General features: G+C 48.7%; 2 protein-coding genes and 1 long non-coding RNA gene across 3 annotated transcripts; 1 reads left to right on the forward strand and 2 right to left on the reverse strand.

Annotated features, from left to right (window-relative positions):
* Positions 1 to 3,599: 3,599 nt before the first annotated feature.
* On the reverse strand, positions 3,600 to 6,756 carry HOXA1 (homeobox A1). Its single transcript, XM_051963358.1, has 2 exons — positions 5,705 to 6,756; positions 3,600 to 5,132 (listed from the first exon to the last, which is right to left on the reverse strand). Exons 1-2 carry the CDS (start codon positions 6,345 to 6,347, stop codon positions 4,774 to 4,776), a joined length of 1,002 nt encoding a protein of 333 aa, XP_051819318.1. The 5' UTR covers positions 6,348 to 6,756; the 3' UTR covers positions 3,600 to 4,773.
* Positions 6,757 to 6,879: 123 nt separating this feature from the next.
* LOC127539265 (uncharacterized) lies at positions 6,880 to 11,549 on the forward strand. Its single transcript, XR_007947890.1, has 2 exons — positions 6,880 to 7,096; positions 11,399 to 11,549. It is a non-coding gene; the product is annotated as an uncharacterized LOC127539265 (long non-coding RNA).
* Positions 11,550 to 11,898: 349 nt separating this feature from the next.
* Positions 11,899 to 14,666, reverse strand: HOXA2 (homeobox A2). Its single transcript, XM_051963356.1, has 2 exons — positions 13,760 to 14,666; positions 11,899 to 13,096 (listed from the first exon to the last, which is right to left on the reverse strand). The coding sequence occupies exons 1-2, from the start codon at positions 14,154 to 14,156 to the stop codon at positions 12,378 to 12,380; spliced, it is 1,116 nt and encodes a 371-aa protein (XP_051819316.1). The 5' UTR covers positions 14,157 to 14,666; the 3' UTR covers positions 11,899 to 12,377.
* Positions 14,667 to 17,795: the final 3,129 nt, after the last annotated feature.

The following is a 17,795-nucleotide window of genomic DNA, read 5'->3' on the forward strand; positions in this document are numbered from 1 at the left end:
CCAAATAATCCCAGACCGGAACCCTCAGATGGAGTATTAGCCCAGAGTTCTGTCAAGTAAGAAAACCATGGAACAAGAACACAGAGCTTCCCTCCCTCCTCTCGCAGGTGTGTGAAAGAAACAAAAACAGGGACGGAATGGTGGTCCCCCCCCCCCGGAAAGGAATAGTGGGTGCACCAGAAAATGAGAGGGACCCGTTTTGCTCTTGAAAAAAAGGAGTTACAAAACTAGTCTGGATCTCGACAAGAAGGATCAGAAACCAGGAACCTCCTCTCGCCCTCAGAATGTAGCGCCAAGGGGGCTTTTCCACCCCGGAGTCGTCTGTCTCTTCCCAAACAGGCCACCCTAATAGAGAAATCCCTGGGAGCAGTTCTTTCCTGACTCTTGAAAATGCTAAGTGGCGCATATTGCAGCACAATCAGAAAATGAAACGATCTCTCCCTGTATTCAAAATAAACGTGTGAGCATGGAGACCACGAAAGAGAGGCTTGTCTTTTTCATACGTCAAAATGCGAAGGGGTCAATCCTTCCTTGTGGATGCGTCTTCTTGGCCGGGAATATTCGTGTTTTTGGCCGAGCGTGAGCTGACATTAGGAGAGAGTTTAATAAGTCCCTATTGAGCATTCATTTATGCAGTGATTATGTGAACTCTGACCCCTGGAGCTCCGTGGCAATTAGCCACAATGTGCAGCATTTCCCATCTCCAACAGTAACCTCTTCACCCTCCTTTCCATCTTAGTTCTTCCTGTCCTTTGCTCCCCCCAACGCACACACGTGACGAAGCTAGAGTCCATCAGAATTCCAGGGCGCCCCCCCAATAGACGCTACCCCTTGGTTCCTCCAGCCTCTCCTCCCCCCCCCTCCCCTGCGGGACTGTACACCCGGGCCTAGAGAGATGATAAGGAGAGAGGCCGCAAGATTCAGGCATAAATGGGCTTCTCCAGCCAATCTCGGCCAGTGCTGCTCCTAGGAGATGTGTTCTAATAGGAGCCCTATTTCATAGCTCCTGGCTGCAGAAATAAATAGGATCCGTTCCATCCGCCCGATGTAAGGTGTGTTTTATTTTGTTTTATAAATATTCGATGCGATTTAGTTTAAGCCAAGTAAAGACTAATGAATTGGTGAAGGAAAAGCTAGAATAGGAGGGCAGGAAGAGGACAGCAAGGAAACTACTCTCCCCCCTCCCCCCCCCAAAAAAAAAACCCATCTCTGGGGAGGGAAAGGAAAGTGTTTTAAGTTTTTAGTAAACACTATCTAACCAAAAAAGAATAGGAAAAATGCCCCCCTCCTCAAAAGGGATGGGACTGGAATTGTTTGCCTTCCGCGGAGGGCTCTTTCTAAAGTGACCCATCTCTGAATTAATTTCTGTTTGAACTTTCGGTGAACCTGAGATTAAACTGGGGTGAGCAGCTAAGCAGTTTGTTGATGCTGCCTTTTCAACAACCCTTTCAGACTGAGTAAATATTGATCGGTTGGAATCTGATTGCCCCAGAGGAAAACACCCCAGCCTCTGCCTAAGCTCCAAAAGTAAATTTGAAAGGGGAGGGGGGGTGTTCTCTATGGGAGGGGGCTGCAGAAAAAAAATCTAAAACCCGGCTGGGATTGGGGGACCCCCTGAACCTGAATCACGGGGGATACCGTGGTCCTATCGAGAGCCATCCTTTGGTAAAACAAGGGGATTGAGAAAGAGGATCTCCAAAACCTCCGCATCCTGCGATCCACCACTCAAGATCGGTTTTAAATCTGTAAAGATGAGGATCCCCTATTTTAGGTACTTTTGGGGTTTCAATTTTGCTTTTCTTTCTTTTTCCTTTTTTTTGACTGAGTTGTCTGCTTTCCTCCTGGACCTAAAGAGAGAAAGACCTTGGAGTAGGTCATGTTAAGCTATTTTGATTAAATCGATTGGGACAGTTAAAAAGATACAAATGTTTTCGTTGCTGAAAGGTATATTAATGCGTCCTAAATGCATTGCTCGTTAGCTGATTTATCCCACCTCGGAGAAAAGTCTTGGTCAATTTCGCTGTAATTGATCCTTTTCCTCCTCCCAGGGCCATTCAAAAGCCGGTACCTGGACACTTGCTTGCCAGGGCCTCGGGGTTGGGACCCCTCTGTCCTTAGATATTGAAATCAGGGTCGGTGGTATGCAAATGCCGCCTTTAGCACTTGAAAGTATTTGGAAGGAGGCCATCTGTTTTGTTTTGTGCCCTTACACTAATAAACAAAAGATACAGTAGAAGCCCAGGCGGGAAAATGAAAGAAATCTTTGGCTCCGCTTTGAAGTTGGGCTCCATCCACTGCAGTCTTTTTAGGGACGGTCTCAGGGTTGAGGCAGGGAGCCCTAGCTCTCTCCTGGTGCCCTTGATATGGCCGACCCGCCTGCAGATCGAGACTTGTCTCCTTTGACAAGGAAGTGAAGAATCTCACGTAGATGCTCCACCGAACCAGCAACTTTGCAGCCCTGACTCTCGGGGCAAAGCATTCCTTTGTTGGAAAAGGGCGAAAGCCCAGGCTGTTTGTTTATTTGTTTCTTAGGAGAAATATTTATTTGTTCTTTGGAGGATGCCAGAATTTTTTCCCCTTCTGGAAGCTTGGGGCGGAACGTTCCGCTAAAACGTTTGTGTTGGAGGTGGAGGAGAGAGGGCTCGGGGTAAAGATTTGGGAGAGAGCAGAAGTGTGAACCCTGGAGCTTTGAAATGTTGCTCTTTTCCTGAATGCTGATTTTGTGCAGCTGGGCCATGTAAGACCTTGAAGAAACTCTTACAAGTTTACCTGAAAATAGATATGGAGGGAACTAGGGAACCTGGGGCCTCTGGGTAACTGGGGCATATGCCCAGGAATCACAAGTCTCCCAGCAAAATGTTCCAGATCTGGCACAGCTTTTAAAATCAAATTTGAGTTTGGAGATGAATGAGACATGATTGAGAGTTTAAGGGAGAGAGGGAAGGATGGAGGAGGAGATAAAAGAGGGACAGGAAGAATGGAGGGGGGACAGAGAAGATATTGAAAGCTATTGGCAATCAACAAAGAGGAAAGGTGAGTAAATAGGAATGAGGGAGAGAGAGAGGGTTCCACTCCCAGGACAGCTTCATATCAGAGGTAATTAAATGGGAGTCTCTTGATTGTTGGTTCACTGATGTGAGGAAAGACTGACTGAAGACAGTTTGTGCTTTTGAAGGGAAATCTGTTTATATATATGTCAACATTCAGTTAAGGGTGAAAAGGTTAGCACTTGACCCAGGAAGTTCCTGGATTTGTGCAAAAATAGATTTACTTCATAAATTTCCCTATGATTTAAACTTTTGAAAAAAGAATAACCCTTCCCGTTTAAAAAAAAAAAGTGTGTGTGTGTGTGTGTGTGTGTGTGTGTGTGTGTGTGTGTACCCGCACACCCCAAACCAGAGTATAAGTGTCAAACATGAAGCTGAGAAAACGATACAGGTGGATTTTAGCAGCAGGAAGAGGAGGAAAAAAATGACTTCATCCACTGAAAAGTAACCTTTTTAAAAACCTTTCCTTTCCCTTCCCACATGAAATGATCCACCCGAATTGAAATCAATTGCAACAGATTGAAGGGAGATACAAGGAAACCCAAACATATCTGAAATGTGAATATATTTATTACAGATATTTTAGGACCCGTAAATTCTGCTCTGGATTCCATACTCTTGGAATCGCAGAACTTTTCATGATTGTACAGAGACTCAGAAACATCGTGGGACCACAAAGGACAACTGATAGAACTCAGTGTAGTATCTTTGGGGGCTCAAACCATTGTGCACCATGCAGAAAGTCTATTCACGAATCACATGAAATATACATTCATTTCGCCATTCATCACATTTACGATTGGGTTGGAGATACATCAAATCGAGGGAAAGATTACTGTGGAAATAAGATGTTGGGAGATAATATGCCCTAAGGTTCAGGAACAATCCAGCACAATTTTTGAACAGGGCAGAGGCCAGAGGAATGCTGGAGAAGAGAGATACTGCACACCCAGCAAGGTTTACCAAAAATACAAATAAAAATAAATCCAGCACAGTCCAGGCCTCCTTATCTCCTCCAAAGACACAGAGAAACTTCCCTGTGAATTATCTGATTGGGCTTCACCAGTCCAGCCTGATTTCTTTATTTTTCTCACTTTTAGTCCTGTATAAAATTACACCCAGCCTTGGGAGTGTGTCCACCCTGTTTTAATCTCCTAAACTAAACATCATTTCTAGAAAATCTGTATAAAGATAAATCTCTTAAAGTATTTACAACCAGCAAACTCTTACACAAGAAACTGAATGCATTAAATTAAAAAGATGAATTGTGTAAACACTTTCATAGTGCATCCTCTTCTTGAGGTCTTCGATTCTCTTTTGCCTGCCTCGAGTGTCCAGGAGATGGGGAGAAGGAGGAAGAGGAGGAAAAAAATAATCTAAAGTTAGGCGATAGAGATGGCCCGCTCTGCGAGCATGGGGAGGAGGAACTGATGGAGCTTTTCCAAAGGAGATCGGAATCAATCATAGAAGTGGGAGGGGGGCTCAGAGGCCATCAGAAGACCAGATGGTGACACCCCACCATTAGGGAAGTTACTCCCACCCAGCCTCTGAGTCTCTGGGCCAAAATTCTCTTGAAACAGTGACCTAGCCCGAAGAAGACCTGAAGATAACATCAAAAAGAAAGAGAGACAATTGTAAACGAAGGGAAAGATAAGCTAAGAATGTGCTTCGGGTTAGCAGTTCTGCACTGGAGTGGCGGGGGGAGAGAAAGGGGCCGGGGGCAAACTCAGTTGGAGGTAGTCAGAGTGTCTGAGGTAGAGGAGGCCGGGGAAGAGGGGACGCAGGGCGAGGAGGTAGATTTGTCTGAGGATTCCTCCGCCTTCTCCTCGTTCCGGGACGGGGTGGTGGGCGAAATGGGCAGCAGGCCCTCCTTCTCTCTCTTCTTCTGCTTCATGCGGCGGTTCTGAAACCAGATCTTCACCTGGGTCTCGTTGAGTTGTAGCGAGGCCGCGATCTCCACCCTCCTGGCCCTGGTCAGGTACTTGTTGAAATGGAACTCCTTTTCCAGCTCAGTAAGCTGCTTGGTGGTAAAATTGGTGCGCACTGTGTTGGGTTGGCCAATATACCCGTACTCGCCAGCTTTCCCTGGAGGGCAAGGGTGGAGAGAAAAAAAGAAGTCGTTTGGTTTGGGGGTTCGTTGTTGTTGTTGTTGTTTAAGGTATAAGTTAGCTTTTTTTTTTTAATCTTTTGTTTTTTGTTTGTTTAAATAAAGTGCGGGTGAGTGATTTATACCCGGCAAGCTTCCCAATCATAGTCGCTAAAGAGTCACATTGAACTCCTAAAAGGTGACTGATGAGATACAAAGTATTAACTTGAAGTCAACCTTTGATGTGAGCAGAAACCGTGACTAATAGGAGTCCAGAAATACTTACAGCCCCTCACTCAATTCCCCCCCCAAAAAAAAAGACCCTCCTTCCTACTTTCAGGAAGCCAGAGAGAGGGACTGGCCTTCTGTCTATTACTTCCAGGGCATCATTTACTTGAGTATACCGGAGTTTTCCACCCCACCCACCCTCTCCAAAACCTATCCCTAATCTCGAGTCGGCCCCCCCTCCCTCAAACACTAAGTAAGCCCACAGCCACCCCACCGGCCACCCCCAGACCTCCGAGGGAGCAAGAGCAGCGGCCAGGTGTTCTGCAAAAAAAAGGGAACTGACCTGTTTTGGGGGGATTCCTTTTGACTTTCATCCAGTCAAAGGTCTGTGCTGGAGGTGACGTCTCTGCTGAAGGAGAGCGACAGGTTTCTTGGTGGCTGGCATGGAGAGGGGACAAGGAGTTATTATAATTTGCCAGGGTCAGATTCTGCGCTTCTTGTCCATATGAGTGGTGAATGTATTGAGGCGAGCCCACCGCGCCCCCGGCATAACCCTGGTGGTGGTGGTGATGCTGGACCATGGGAGATGAGAGAGTTCCAGAGTAAACAGCGGGAGCGCAAGAGGGGTACCCGCCGCTTACGTCTGCTTCCTGATTTAATGAGTAGGGGCTGTAACCTGCGCTGAAGTTCTGCGATGCGAACCCCGGGCCACAGCTGGAGTGGGAATAAGACATACCCAGGTTGTTGAGGTGCTGGTAGGCGGCCGGCTGGGGATAGTGGTGATGGGCGTGAGGGGGACTCATCTGCACCCCCCTGCCCACCAGGAAGCGCTCGTCGCCCCCGCAGCTGTTGGCACTGACCGCGCACGACTGGAAAGTTGGGATCCCATGGTCGGGGTGGTAGGCTCGGCCCGAGCAGGTCCCCGAGTCTCCTGCGTTGAGGATGGGGTGCTCCAGGAAGGAGGCGCTCATTCTCGCATTGTCCATCTGCCTGTCACGCAGTGACCGGGTCCTTCCTTGCCCTGGGTGACCGTGCCAACTTTCTCACTTCCTCCATGGGGCCAAAGAGAAAAATGATATGAATGTACAGTGTGCAGGGGGCGGGGGAGGGGGAAGAGAGGGACGGGGTGCACGTGACCGCGGCAGCCAATGGCGGAGCCCCCTGCGAAAGTTTGCCTGTTCCTGCTGGTGATGGATCACCGTTTCAGTGGCATTTAAATCCCGGGCGCTCCTCCATCAAGGTGACGCGCAGTCGCCCCCCCGGCAGCGGCAGCGGCGGCGGGAGCGGCAACGGCGAGAGCCCCGCGCTGGGGCCGGGCCCAAGAGGAGCCGGAGTCCGAGAAGGAGCCGCCGGCGCTGCTGCTGCCGCCGCTGGAGGCTTCCGCTCGGCCCCGCTGTAGGAGTTACCCGGGGAATAGGGGAGTAGGGGAGATCCCTGGGGCCCAGAGAAGAGAAAGAGAAAGAGGAGGAGGAAGAGGAGGAGGAGGAGGGGGGGGGGGGAGGAGGAGGAGGAAGGGGAGAGGAGGAGGAGGTAGAGGAGGAGAAGGAGGAAGAGGACGACATGGGGCTCCTGGCTCTAGTCAGGATTGCAGGATTGAGGATCAGTCTGCACTGATCTGACAGAACCACTGCAGGTGAGTGGGAGAGCCTCTCACCCTCCCCACCACCCCCGGTCCCGGCGTGAGCAAAGGAGGAAGAAGAGGAAGATCTCCCCGCACCCGAGCCCCCGCCTCCCGGTGAGTGTGCACCGCGCTGCCCCTAGCTGCCCGGTTCTGTAGTTGTCATCACCATGGTTCCCTTCGGGAACGGCGACTGGGAGAAGGGGACGGTTTGGTGAGGAAATCTCCAGGCCCGTGTGGGAGGAGGTTAGGAGATGAGATGAGAAAATGAGGGGGAGGGAGGGGGAAGAAAGAGGAGGGGGAGAAGGAAGAAGTGGAGGAGGGGGGAGGAGGAGGGGGAGGAGAAGCAGAGGAGGAGGAGGAAGAGGAGGGAAGAAGAGGAGGAAGGGGGAGGAGGAGGAGGAGAAGGGAGGAGGAGGAGGGGGAGGAGAAGGAAGGAGGAAGAGGAGGAGGGGGAGGAGAAGAGGAGGAAGAGGAGGAGGAAGAGGAGGAGGAGGAGGAGGAGGAGGAGAAGGAAGGAGGAAGAGGAGGAGGGGAGGAGGAGAGGAGGAGGAAGAGGAGGAGGAGGAGGAGGAGGAGGAGGAGGAGGACTTCTCCACTGAAGGTCTCCAAAGCCAAGGAGCTTCCCTTCCCCAGTCCCCCAGCTATTAGAATGGCAATGAGACGTAGTTGTAATCCGATTCCCAAAGGCGGGAGAGCTGGGGGACCCTGGATTACCCAAAAGGCCGCAGTGGCAGCAGCAACCCGCCTTACGCTCTCTCCCCTGCTCCTCCTTCCCCGTCATCCATACTCCTCCGAGGTGACCCCCGAGTAACTGCAGAGGGATTGGGGTGGGGGGGAGAAGGGGCAGACGCTGGCAAATATGGCCAGCTCTGGGGCTGGTCCCGGCGCTGCTGTCCATCTGGTAGGCTCCCCCAGGGGCCACCACTCGCAGGCCAAGACATGGGAGGCCTCTGTCGAACCCCAACCCTGGGCCAGGTGCCTAGGCGGAAAATCAGGGAGAGGGCTAAGAATGATCTATGATCAAGGTCCTCTATCCTGGGGGGGGGGGGCTACACCACCTTCTCACGATTTTCCTCCCCCCCCCAATCGAACCCCGACACTCCTCGGGCCACCATCCGGTGTGTCTGGGGGGGGGGGGGGCTGCCAAGTGGGAGGGGCGACAGATGGTTGATGATGAAAAGCGAGCTTTCCCCTCCCTCCCCACAGCCAGAACCAGCCTCCCCTGAATGGTTTCTCGCTTGCACTGGCTGCCTAGTTTTCCCCAGAGGGATGCGTTGCTACTAAGAGGGATCTCCTCCCCAGCGAGGGTCCTGTTTCCAGTCACCTTCGTTCTCTCACAGGCACTAACGGGCTTCTTTATTTCTGTCGGGCCCTGGCCTCTGTGTCAATCCTGGGCGGGCAGGGGAAAGGCCGAGTAGAACCAGTCAGAGACACTGATAGGAAAGAGTTGGGCCAAACAGCAAAGCCGAGAGCTCCCCGGAGAAGGGCTCTCTCCGCTGGGCAGGGCTGCTCACTAGGGAGGCGTACATGTCTGGGCTCTGGTTAGAGCGGACCCGGCACAAACACTGATTCCGAGGGCCCCAGATCCAGAGGCTGGTTTTGGTTGATTACTGCTTTCCTCCCATCCTCTCCAGTTTTAAATACTAGATTTTTAATGGGGCCCATTTGAAATCTCGGTATTTCCCCCCTTTCCTTTCTGTTTTGTATCCTAAAATATAAACCTTAAGCCTTTTTCCTCCTCCATATTGAGCGCCCTCCCCAATAACCTCCTCCTTAAAGATGGAAGAACAAAACTCCAGAGTATTCTCCGGCTCCCCCAGGAGCACCCTCAACCCACCCCCTTCTCTCTATTCTCCCTCTCCCAGGTAGAAGATACCCCCCAATACTATTTCTCCTTCTATTTTCATTTGTTCCTTTGCCATTTGATCCATAGCTCTAATGAGAGACTGAAGCAGGCCCCAAGTGAGCCAATACAGCCTCTTCCATCAGGATCACCACCGTGTCACCAGGCAGGTTGGAACCTCTGAAAAGAAAGAGTCTGGACGGTGGCTGAGGGGCATTGCCCCTTTCTCTTCTTCCCAGGCCAGCATCCAATTCTGAGGTTCCTTTTCAGAGATTGTGGGGGCAGGGGCTGGGGGGCTGGAGAGACACTGAGGAGGGAGCTGGACAATCATCCCAGCTAAGGCTTTCCTTTGCAGGAGCACAGCTTCCACTTAGAGTCCCCCTCTTTTCTCCATTTCTACATCTTTGCTTTTAAAAGCTCATCTCTTTTGTTAGCCTCCCACTCGGCCCAGGAGTCTGTGGCCTGCTCTGTCACAATGAAACATAATAGGGAATGATCGAATGTGTTCTATGGCCTCCCCATGTTGGCTGCTTTCTTTCACTGCCTGTTTCTTTATCCCATCCCCCTCCTCTTTCTGTTTTTCCCTCCTTCTTTTGCCCTTTTGCTTTCCCACTGGCCCTCTCCGGGTCTCTTTTCCTCTTTCTTCCTTTTCCTCTCTCCCTCTCTCCTTTCTTCTCTTCTTTCCTCTTTTTTCCCCTCTTTCTCCTTTGCTTTTCTTCATTTCTCTGACATTTCCCCCCCTTCCCTCTATCTCCCTCTCTTTCTTATCCTTCATCCCACTTCTATTTCTCTTTCCCTCCCTCTTTTTTCTCCTTCTTCTCTCCCTCACTCCTCATCTTCTTGCTCTCTCTTCCCTTTTCCTTTTCATCCCTCCTCTCGCTTTCTCTTTTCCTCTTCTTTTTTCTTTCCTCTTTCTTTTATTTCCTTCCTCTCACTCCCATCTCTTTCCCTCTCCTTCCTCCTTTTCCTCTCTCCTTTCTTTCTTTCTTTCCTCTTTTCCCTCCCTCCCTCCTCTTTCCCATTAAGTGGAAGAAGCCCCGTGGAGGGGTTTCCCTGGTGTGTGTAAATAGCCCCAGACACACATCCACACAGGCAAAGCCGTCAACAGAAACCGAGATACTGTACCCATAGATGCTTCTCCCCATCCGGCTTAGCCTCTCGGCTGCCTGGGCCGGGCTCCCCCAGGCTCGGCGTAATCCACACCATCTCCACCACTTCCTTCAGCGTCTTTCGCCTTTCTGGCACTTTCTCCCCACCGGCCATCTCACAGAACACTGGCCGCAAGGCGACCGGGAGGCTTGAAGGCAAAAAACCTCCCCTCGCTCTGGAGGAAATTGATCTCGGAATTGACGAACCAGTTTTAGAGCCCTCTTTGGGCCCGAGGAGGTGAGGGGGGGTCGGCAGTGAGCGATCAAAGAACTCCATGTTGTTGTTTTTTAATGGAAAGCTATGGGGCAGTCAGGGGAAGGGAGGAGAGATCGTCATTAAAATAAAAAGAGGATGGCTAGGTTTAAAGCGCTTCTTCCCTCCGCCCAAAGCCCTTCTCCTAGAAAGGAAAGGAGGGAGGGGGGTGGGGGTGGGGGAAGCCCAGGCTCGGAGCTTTTCGTGGCACCGGCAGCTTAGCCAAGCTGTTGTTTTAAAAGAGCAATAAAAATGACTTATAGCTTAAACGCCTCCTAACTTAATGCTTTCAGACGGGGATCCCCAGCTCGGGCAAATACGTAAGAGGACTTGTATTTGTGCATGTGTTCCTGCAATTGATCTCTTTGATGACATTCTCATTCATAGAAAGAGTTTGATTTATGAGCAGTAGGAAGAATCCCATCCAGCCCTTTTCCCAGCTCTGGCCCACACAGCCCAGCCCAGCCCAGCCCAGTCCAGCTCTGCCCAGCCCAATTCAGCCTCTCTCCGCTGGGCTCCGGCAAAGACAATCCCGCTCCTTCTCCCAGATGCTGGATAGTTCTTTAAGGAGGGGGTTGGGGGGGGGTCTGAGGAGATGGAGGGGGGCACGCATTCACACACCCACAGAGCCAAGATCTCATTGTAGCTGCCAAGCTATTACCGCGAAGGTCTTCGGTTAGTAAATCAGACCAGCCCACTCACACATGTTGCTTGCACTCTGTTTTCTCACGGTAAATAACACAATTCACAGAAAGGGGGGAGAAAAAAGAGGGAAGAAATTAAGAGGAGGGAAAAAAAACAGAACAACCCAATAGCACAGCCCTACATCATATTTTATTGATGTTCATTTAAAGTGCATTTTATATATTTTATAGATTTTTTTTTTTTGCTCTGACTTGGGAATCTTCCATATTTTAGAAGATGTTGAGCTGACCCACACTCCATTTTAGATTTCAATTTGCTAACCTGACTTCAAAGCTTTAATGAACCCTTATCTGCCATGTAAACAGGTTTAAGAATGAAATATTGATTTTTTTTTTTATTTCCTACCCTGAAAAAAAAAAATTTCCTGGAAGGACTGACCTGGTCCAGTTGAATGAAAAATCCCTCTGAAATACATCCTACAGCCTGTAACCATTATTTTGTTTTGTTTTTCTTTCTCTATTTTTTAGGTCTGTTTGCCTGGGACCTCTCAGCAGCTGGGAGACTAATCAAACTCCTTTGGCTGGGTTTGATGGGACTTTTGTTGCTGTCATCATTGGAATGTAGATGTTTGAAACAAAGGTGTAGAAATAAACGAATTGTTTGTGATTTAGCTATGGATCTAGAGACACATGGAGCTTTCTTTTTGTCTTTGTCTTTAAAGGAACTCCACATTCATCACATAAAGGGGGAATATTTCATAGGCACTTTAAGTCTCCGCTCTCAAAAACTCCAACTTTCCCTGACAGAAAGGCTACACGTTTCTCTTTCTTTTATGGGGTCACATCTATGGCTTGTACCTACTATATAGTCTGATAACAAAATCTAGTCCTCTTTTAAAAGGGGGGAAAATGCTTCTCAGAAGCTCTGCCCACCCTCTCGCTTTCCTTCCGTTGGCACCTAACGTTTAAAATCAAACTGAATGTTCCCCCCTCATAAATATATTCAAATGGAAATAAAAGAAGAGAGATTGTGAGCAGAATTTTATTTACCAAGTTAGACTAAAAGGAGGGAAAGGAAGCGTTATGAATCTTGGTGGGGGAAGGGGGATAAGAAAATTACTTGTAGCAAAGGAGAATTTATTCTACCAAAAATACTTATGACAATGCATTCTAATGTAATACAAAAATAAAAAGAAAGTGACGATACAATTAGACGGTCACTTTCTTACAGGCCTCATATATTGCTTTCAAGGAATCACCTAGAGGGTATTTGGGTTAAATCCAAAACAACTATAACTTCATTATAACCTGCAAAGATGGCTCTGGAACTCGATCAGGGGAGTTACTAAACCAAAAATCCCTGACCAGTTGGGGAGCGGGGGAGGAGGGAGAAAAGGGCAGGAGAGAGGGAACTTTTTTTGTTGAAATCAACTCCGGGGAAAAGAGAAGGCAACCCCCCAAAGGGATTTTTGTTTTGCTTTTTTTTTTGTTTTGTTTTTTAATGTGTTTAGTAATTCAGATGCTGCAAGTCAATTGTAGTGAGTGTGTCTGTGAAAAAGTCAAAGCTGTCAGCTGAGATATCTACAGGACTGTCGAGAGAGCCTGGTAAACTGGGCGATACGGCCTCTGAAAGCTGGAGGCAGGAATCTGTGGAGAATACGGTGAAGTCTTGTAAAGAGGGGACATCCAAGGCCTCTGGGCTGTCATTGTTCAGGCCCATTGTTGACAAGCAGTTCTGAACAGTGGGTGACTGGTGCTGAAAATGTTTCAGATTTTTCTCATTGCTGGTTAAAGGCGAAACTGGGAAACTTTGGGAGTCGCCATTGTGCACGTTGGGCGCCTGCTGCTGGGACAGGGCGTTTTGCTGAAAAGTGTACCCTTCCCTCTCCAGAAGGGCCCCTGAGACGTTGAGCGCTTGCTCAAAGAGCGATTTCTCCTCTTCTTCCTCGGCTTTCTCGGGGTCCTCCAGGTTCTTGTATTTCCCCTCGCTGTTTTGGTTCTCTTTGCACTGGGTCTGCCTCTTGTGTTTCATCCTCCGGTTCTGGAACCAGACTTTTACTTGTCTCTCAGTCAAATCCAGCAGGGCTGCGATCTCCACCCTCCGAGGTCTACAGAGATACTTGTTGAAATGAAATTCTTTTTCCAGCTCCAAGAGCTGGGTGTTGGTGTAAGCCGTTCTCAGGCGTCTGGAGCCCCCGCTGCTGTTATCTGCGATTTCCAGGGATTCTGCAGAAAGGGAAACCGACAAGAGACACACGCACAGTTGGAGGTGGAGGGTCCAAGCGGGGGTTATTCCACTGGAGAATAAATATAGCATAAAGTATCACTGCAACAAAATGGCCGCCCTCGTATGCAGTAAAATCCATTGTGCTGCCCTCCTTGAGCGCCCAGCCCCGCGAAACCCCTTCTTTGCCACCTCAATAAAATGATTGCCTCCGAGTCCCCAACCTCTCTATCCGGGAACAAACTTTATATTAGCCATACTGCAATTTATAATTAATGCATCAGCTGCTTAGCTGAGCAAGAACCATCTATCACTCTTCATTACTGTCAAATACCCAAACTCTAGGACAGCAAGACAAGAGGAGGTCAGTTCCAACTCAAATAAATCATCCCATATTAAACAAGTTAGGGAAAGTTTTTTTTTTTTCTTTGCTTTTTTCTTTTTTTTAAATAGCATCGTGGAAGCCATCAGCGCCTTCTCTTTTCCACAGTTCCAGAACCCGTAGTGGAGAGATCTGAGGCAACCAGGCAACCCCCTCGCCTTTTCCCCATCTTTCTCCCTCCCCCTCCCCAAAAATATAGCCCCGGAGTGGCAAGAAGGGGGAAAGCCGGGATCCAGGAGCTGAGTGGGGTGTGGGTGTGTGGGGGGGAAGTCTTTGAACTGACCTTTGTGGTTCAGGCAGGCATGTCCAGTGGCGGAGGCGGAGGCCGAGGAGGCGGGAGGCAGCGCGGATTTCTTGGAAGCTTTTTTCTCTTTCATCCAGGGGTACTCCGGGGGCTGCAGGGCGCCGGCGGGCACCGGGCTGCCGCCGCCGCCGCCGCTGCCATCAGGGCTCGATTTGGGGCGGCCGCCGCCGCTGCCGTGGCGAGGGTGGCTGCCCGGGTTCAGGCTGGGGATGGTCTGCTCAAAAGGAGGAGGAATCAGTGTCGACTGTGAAAGCGACGAGCTCTTGATTGATGAACTTTGAAATGTATCACCGACAGGGGGAAAAGATGTCAGGCACTCAGCGAGCGACGGCTGACTATTGATAAAGCCAGTCTCTCGCTCAAATTCGTAATTCATGGCCTTCTCCTCGGAGCCCCCTCGGAGAAAAAGTTCCCTCTTCTGGAGGGGCTTAGGGGGGGCGGGGGGAAGGCCCAGGCGAAAGGAGAGAGAAGAAAAAAAAATCTCTCATAGAAGATCGCTGCTGGGGTGTTTTTTTTCTAATTCACTGATTACAGCCGTATGGGGACCGCGCTACTATTAAACTATTGAATTCATGGAGACAAGGTTGAAATTGGACCGAATTGGCTGTCACATGATTGCTTCTGCCCAATGACAATTTGGGCTTTAATCAAAAGAAGCCACTGTCTGTTTGATTGATCCAAAAAAGTCGGGAAGGAACGCCTCATTGGGGGCTAGCGAGGCTTTATTTACACTTTTTTAAAGGCAAAAAATACATCTTGGTGGGTGTGGGTGTGGAAGGCTAGGGTGGGAGTGCGAGAGTAAGGGGGCCGCCGGCCTCCGAAGCGAGCGAGATCTGTGTGTGCTCTCGCGTGCGCGCGCGTGGATGTGTGTGTGTGTGTGTGTGTGTGTGTGTGTGTGTGTGTGTGTGTGTGTGTGTGAGTCCGGGATGCTGATCTAGCCGACTGCTGCCCTCCCTTCTCCTCCCGCACACTCCTAGCATTGTTTGGGACTGTCAGGAAGACGCTTCGCACCTCACAAATCAATCTGACGCCTGCAGTCATTAACAAAGTAATCCATTAATCTTCAAAGTTTTGACACCGGAGGGCCCCCGCATCTTAGCCACATAAGTTCTTCTCTGAGAGGGGGGCAAAGACAGAAGGAGGGAGAGAAGGAGTGAGGAGAGAGAGAGAGAGAGAGAGAGAGAGAGAGAGAGAGAGAGAGAGAGAGAGAGAGAGAGAGAGAGAGAGAGTCTCCTGCTGGCCTTTTTATTTTTCTTTCTCTTTTTCTTCCCCATCTTCTCTAAACTAGTTCCAAAGCTGGCATCCTCAATTTGCTCTCTCTCTCTCTCTCTCTCTCTCTCCTCTCTCTCTCTCTCTCTGCCTCTCCTTCCCTCCCTTCCTCCCTCCTTCTTCTTTCCCTCCTCTCTCCTCTCTTCTCCCCTCTCCCTCCTTTACCTCTCTTTCTTTTTCTCCTTCTCTCCTTTCCTTCCCTCTTCCTCTTTAAATTTTCCTTTCTCTCTTTTCCCCCTTTCTCCTTCCTTTACCTCTCTCTCTACCCCTCCTTCCCTCCGTCTCTCTTTCTCCCTTCCTCTTTTCCTTCCCTCTTCCTCTCTCACTTCCCCACCCTCTCTGCTCCTCTTTCTTTCTCGATCGCTCTCTTTCTCCGCTACCCCCTCCCCCTTCTTCCCCGGTGTACAGTGCAGTGCACAATTGGCCTGCGTCCGCTCAGCCCATTGTTCGCCGGACTTTCCGCAGCAGCCTCGCATCTGGCTCCTGGGGGAAGCGGAAAATAGAAGGCAGCTTTTGTGTGCTCCAAGACTTTCCCTTGCAGTCAACTTCCCCGGAACGGACCGTGACAGATAAATGCATATGCCAGTAGGGACCCAGATCCATGTATACAAAACCTATGTAGAGGGAGCCATATAGCCAGAGGCATGTAATAATGTAGAATATAGCATGCTCCGGGCTGCTGACTTCTTGTGTTTAATACCCGTAGTACACAGGGGTCCGGTGAGTATATCCGATTTCCTGGAAGTCAGCGCCAAAGAGAAGGAAGTCGCTTTTTCTTACCCCCTTTATTCTTCCTTTTTTTTTTTTTTTGTTTTGTTTTGTTTTGTTATTGTTTAACTATTTCTTTGGGGTTTGGATTTCTTGAAGTGAAATTCGTCGCACCTGGAAAACAGGCTTCTTTCCCAACATCAATCACCTGGAGTCTTCTTTTTCTTGGGGCCGTCTCAACAGCTCCAGGGCTGGGAATTGCAATTCGGACCCTTGTTCTGTTCGGTGAAATCGAAACCAGAGTTTAAAAGACCAGGGGGAAGGGGGGGGGGGGCGAAGAAAAGCACCCAGGGACTTTTGTGCTAGGAGAGTCCCGAAATTGAAGGTCTCTCAGGTCCAATTCATTTTCCTTCTAAAAAAAGAAACATTAATTTTGAGCTACCAAATCTCTTCGATAAAAGTCATCGAGGCAAAAAAAAAAAAAAAAAAGAAAGAAAGAAAGAAAGAAAAGACATTTTTAAAAGGAAGAGAGCAGTATTTGGAAAAAGAAACCCGCCCCCCTAAAAAATACCTTGGTGATGATGGTGATGGCGGTACGCTTTTGCTTCCTTTGACAAAGGCCAAACAAATCTTCCCCAAACTAGCCCAGTATCCACACAGCTAGAAAAATAAGTTACTCTAAAAAACGTTAGGGAGAGAAAAAAAAATCCACGGTTACAAACCAGAAATTCCCACTCCAGAAGACAGAGGAAGGGAGAAATGTTCTATTCTGGGCGTTTAAAGCAATTCGGGTTAAAATTAAATACAGTGTGGGACTGGTCATTTACTAGCTAAAAGCAGCGCCTTATGGATAGAGATGCTTTCCCGGGGAAAAAAAAATGTAGGTTTTTAATTTTCTTGCTTTTATTCCACACAAAGCTCTGAAGGAAGTCTGGGTGCGATCAATCTTATTCGCCAAAAGGTCTGACAGCTCCTGGCCCTTGACAACACATTGGGAGCTTCTTGCTCTTTCCAAGACCAAATGTTGCCGAGAAATGAGGGAAGAGCAAGAAACGCAAGTAAACAGGGACCAATGTTTCTTTTTAGATATTTTCGTGGCAGAAAGGGTTAGGGGGATGGTTTGGGGCGCCGAGCTTTTCAGGGGTACGGGTTGGCGGCCGCTGTCTTTGGCTTTTGCTTGGAAATCTTGGGGCTGGGGTGGGAGCTGAAGCAAGAAAGCAGGAAGCATCCGCCTGCACATTTCTGCAGGCTTTGTGAGTTGAGCTGAGTGGGCGCTGAATTCTGCTAGTCCTTTCTGGGGCTTCTAATTCGAATACCATCTGGAAGAAACTCTTTTTCTCTGGCCACTCAACAGCAAGATGTCTGAAAATCTATTACTTTAACTAGAATGTGTTTCAATAAGGATTTTACCAAAAACATATTTAGGAAATTAGAGGAGATAGAATGGATTTTTCCCTTGAAAGTCAAAATTAATATTTTGGCTAGCAAGATCCAGAAAATCATTTTAGAATTTTATTTTTAAAATCTCTGCCCTCGGGGAAGGAGGTAGCTATCAATCTAGTTCATTCTCCCTTAAAAGCTTCTTTTTTTTTTTTTTTTTTTTAAACGGATTCAAAGGATAGAAGGAATTTACTCTAGCCTCCTTTTCTCTATTTCCTCCCACCCAACTTACAGGATTTATTTGTCTCAAAATGGTTAATTTTTTTCTCCCACCTTTTTCAGTCCAAAGACATAGAGACTATATTCCTTACAAAGCCTAAATTTTAGCTTTGTGTATTTATCAACTGCGCCATTTTCCCATAGAGGAATGAGAGAAATGGAGAGAAAATGACAGCAAGGGATTTCTTTTTAACCAAACCTCCCTCAAATTGTCTCTTAGTCGATGGCCCTGGCAAAGAGAAGATAGAGAAATCTCTAGATGGAGATGAAAACATATAAATAGCTTCTGTTCGCAGGAAGCATCTCCTCCCGGCCGCTACCCGCTCCCCTTTTCCGTTCTTCTTTTAAAAGGAAAAAAAAATTAAAATGTTATATTTCT

Source organism: Antechinus flavipes, chromosome 5 (genome assembly GCF_016432865.1).
Source record: "Antechinus flavipes isolate AdamAnt ecotype Samford, QLD, Australia chromosome 5, AdamAnt_v2, whole genome shotgun sequence".
Lineage (NCBI taxonomy): Eukaryota > Metazoa > Chordata > Mammalia > Dasyuromorphia > Dasyuridae > Antechinus > Antechinus flavipes.

What these genes read in the sequence shown, in the direction of transcription:
- HOXA1 (XM_051963358.1), bottom strand. Translation starts at nt 6,347, where the DNA reads ATGGACAATGCGAGAATGAGCGCCTCCTTCCTGGAGCACCCCATCCTC. An exon ending in AAGGAATCCCCCCAAAACAG is followed by an intron (nt 5,133 to 5,704) that starts GTCAGTTCCCTT and finishes CTTGCCCTCCAG; the next exon opens with GGAAAGCTGGCGAGTACGGG.
- HOXA2 (XM_051963356.1), bottom strand. Translation starts at nt 14,156, where the DNA reads ATGAATTACGAATTTGAGCGAGAGACTGGCTTTATCAATAGTCAGCCG. An exon ending in TGCCTGCCTGAACCACAAAG is followed by an intron (nt 13,097 to 13,759) that starts GTCAGTTCAAAG and finishes CCCTTTCTGCAG; the next exon opens with AATCCCTGGAAATCGCAGAT.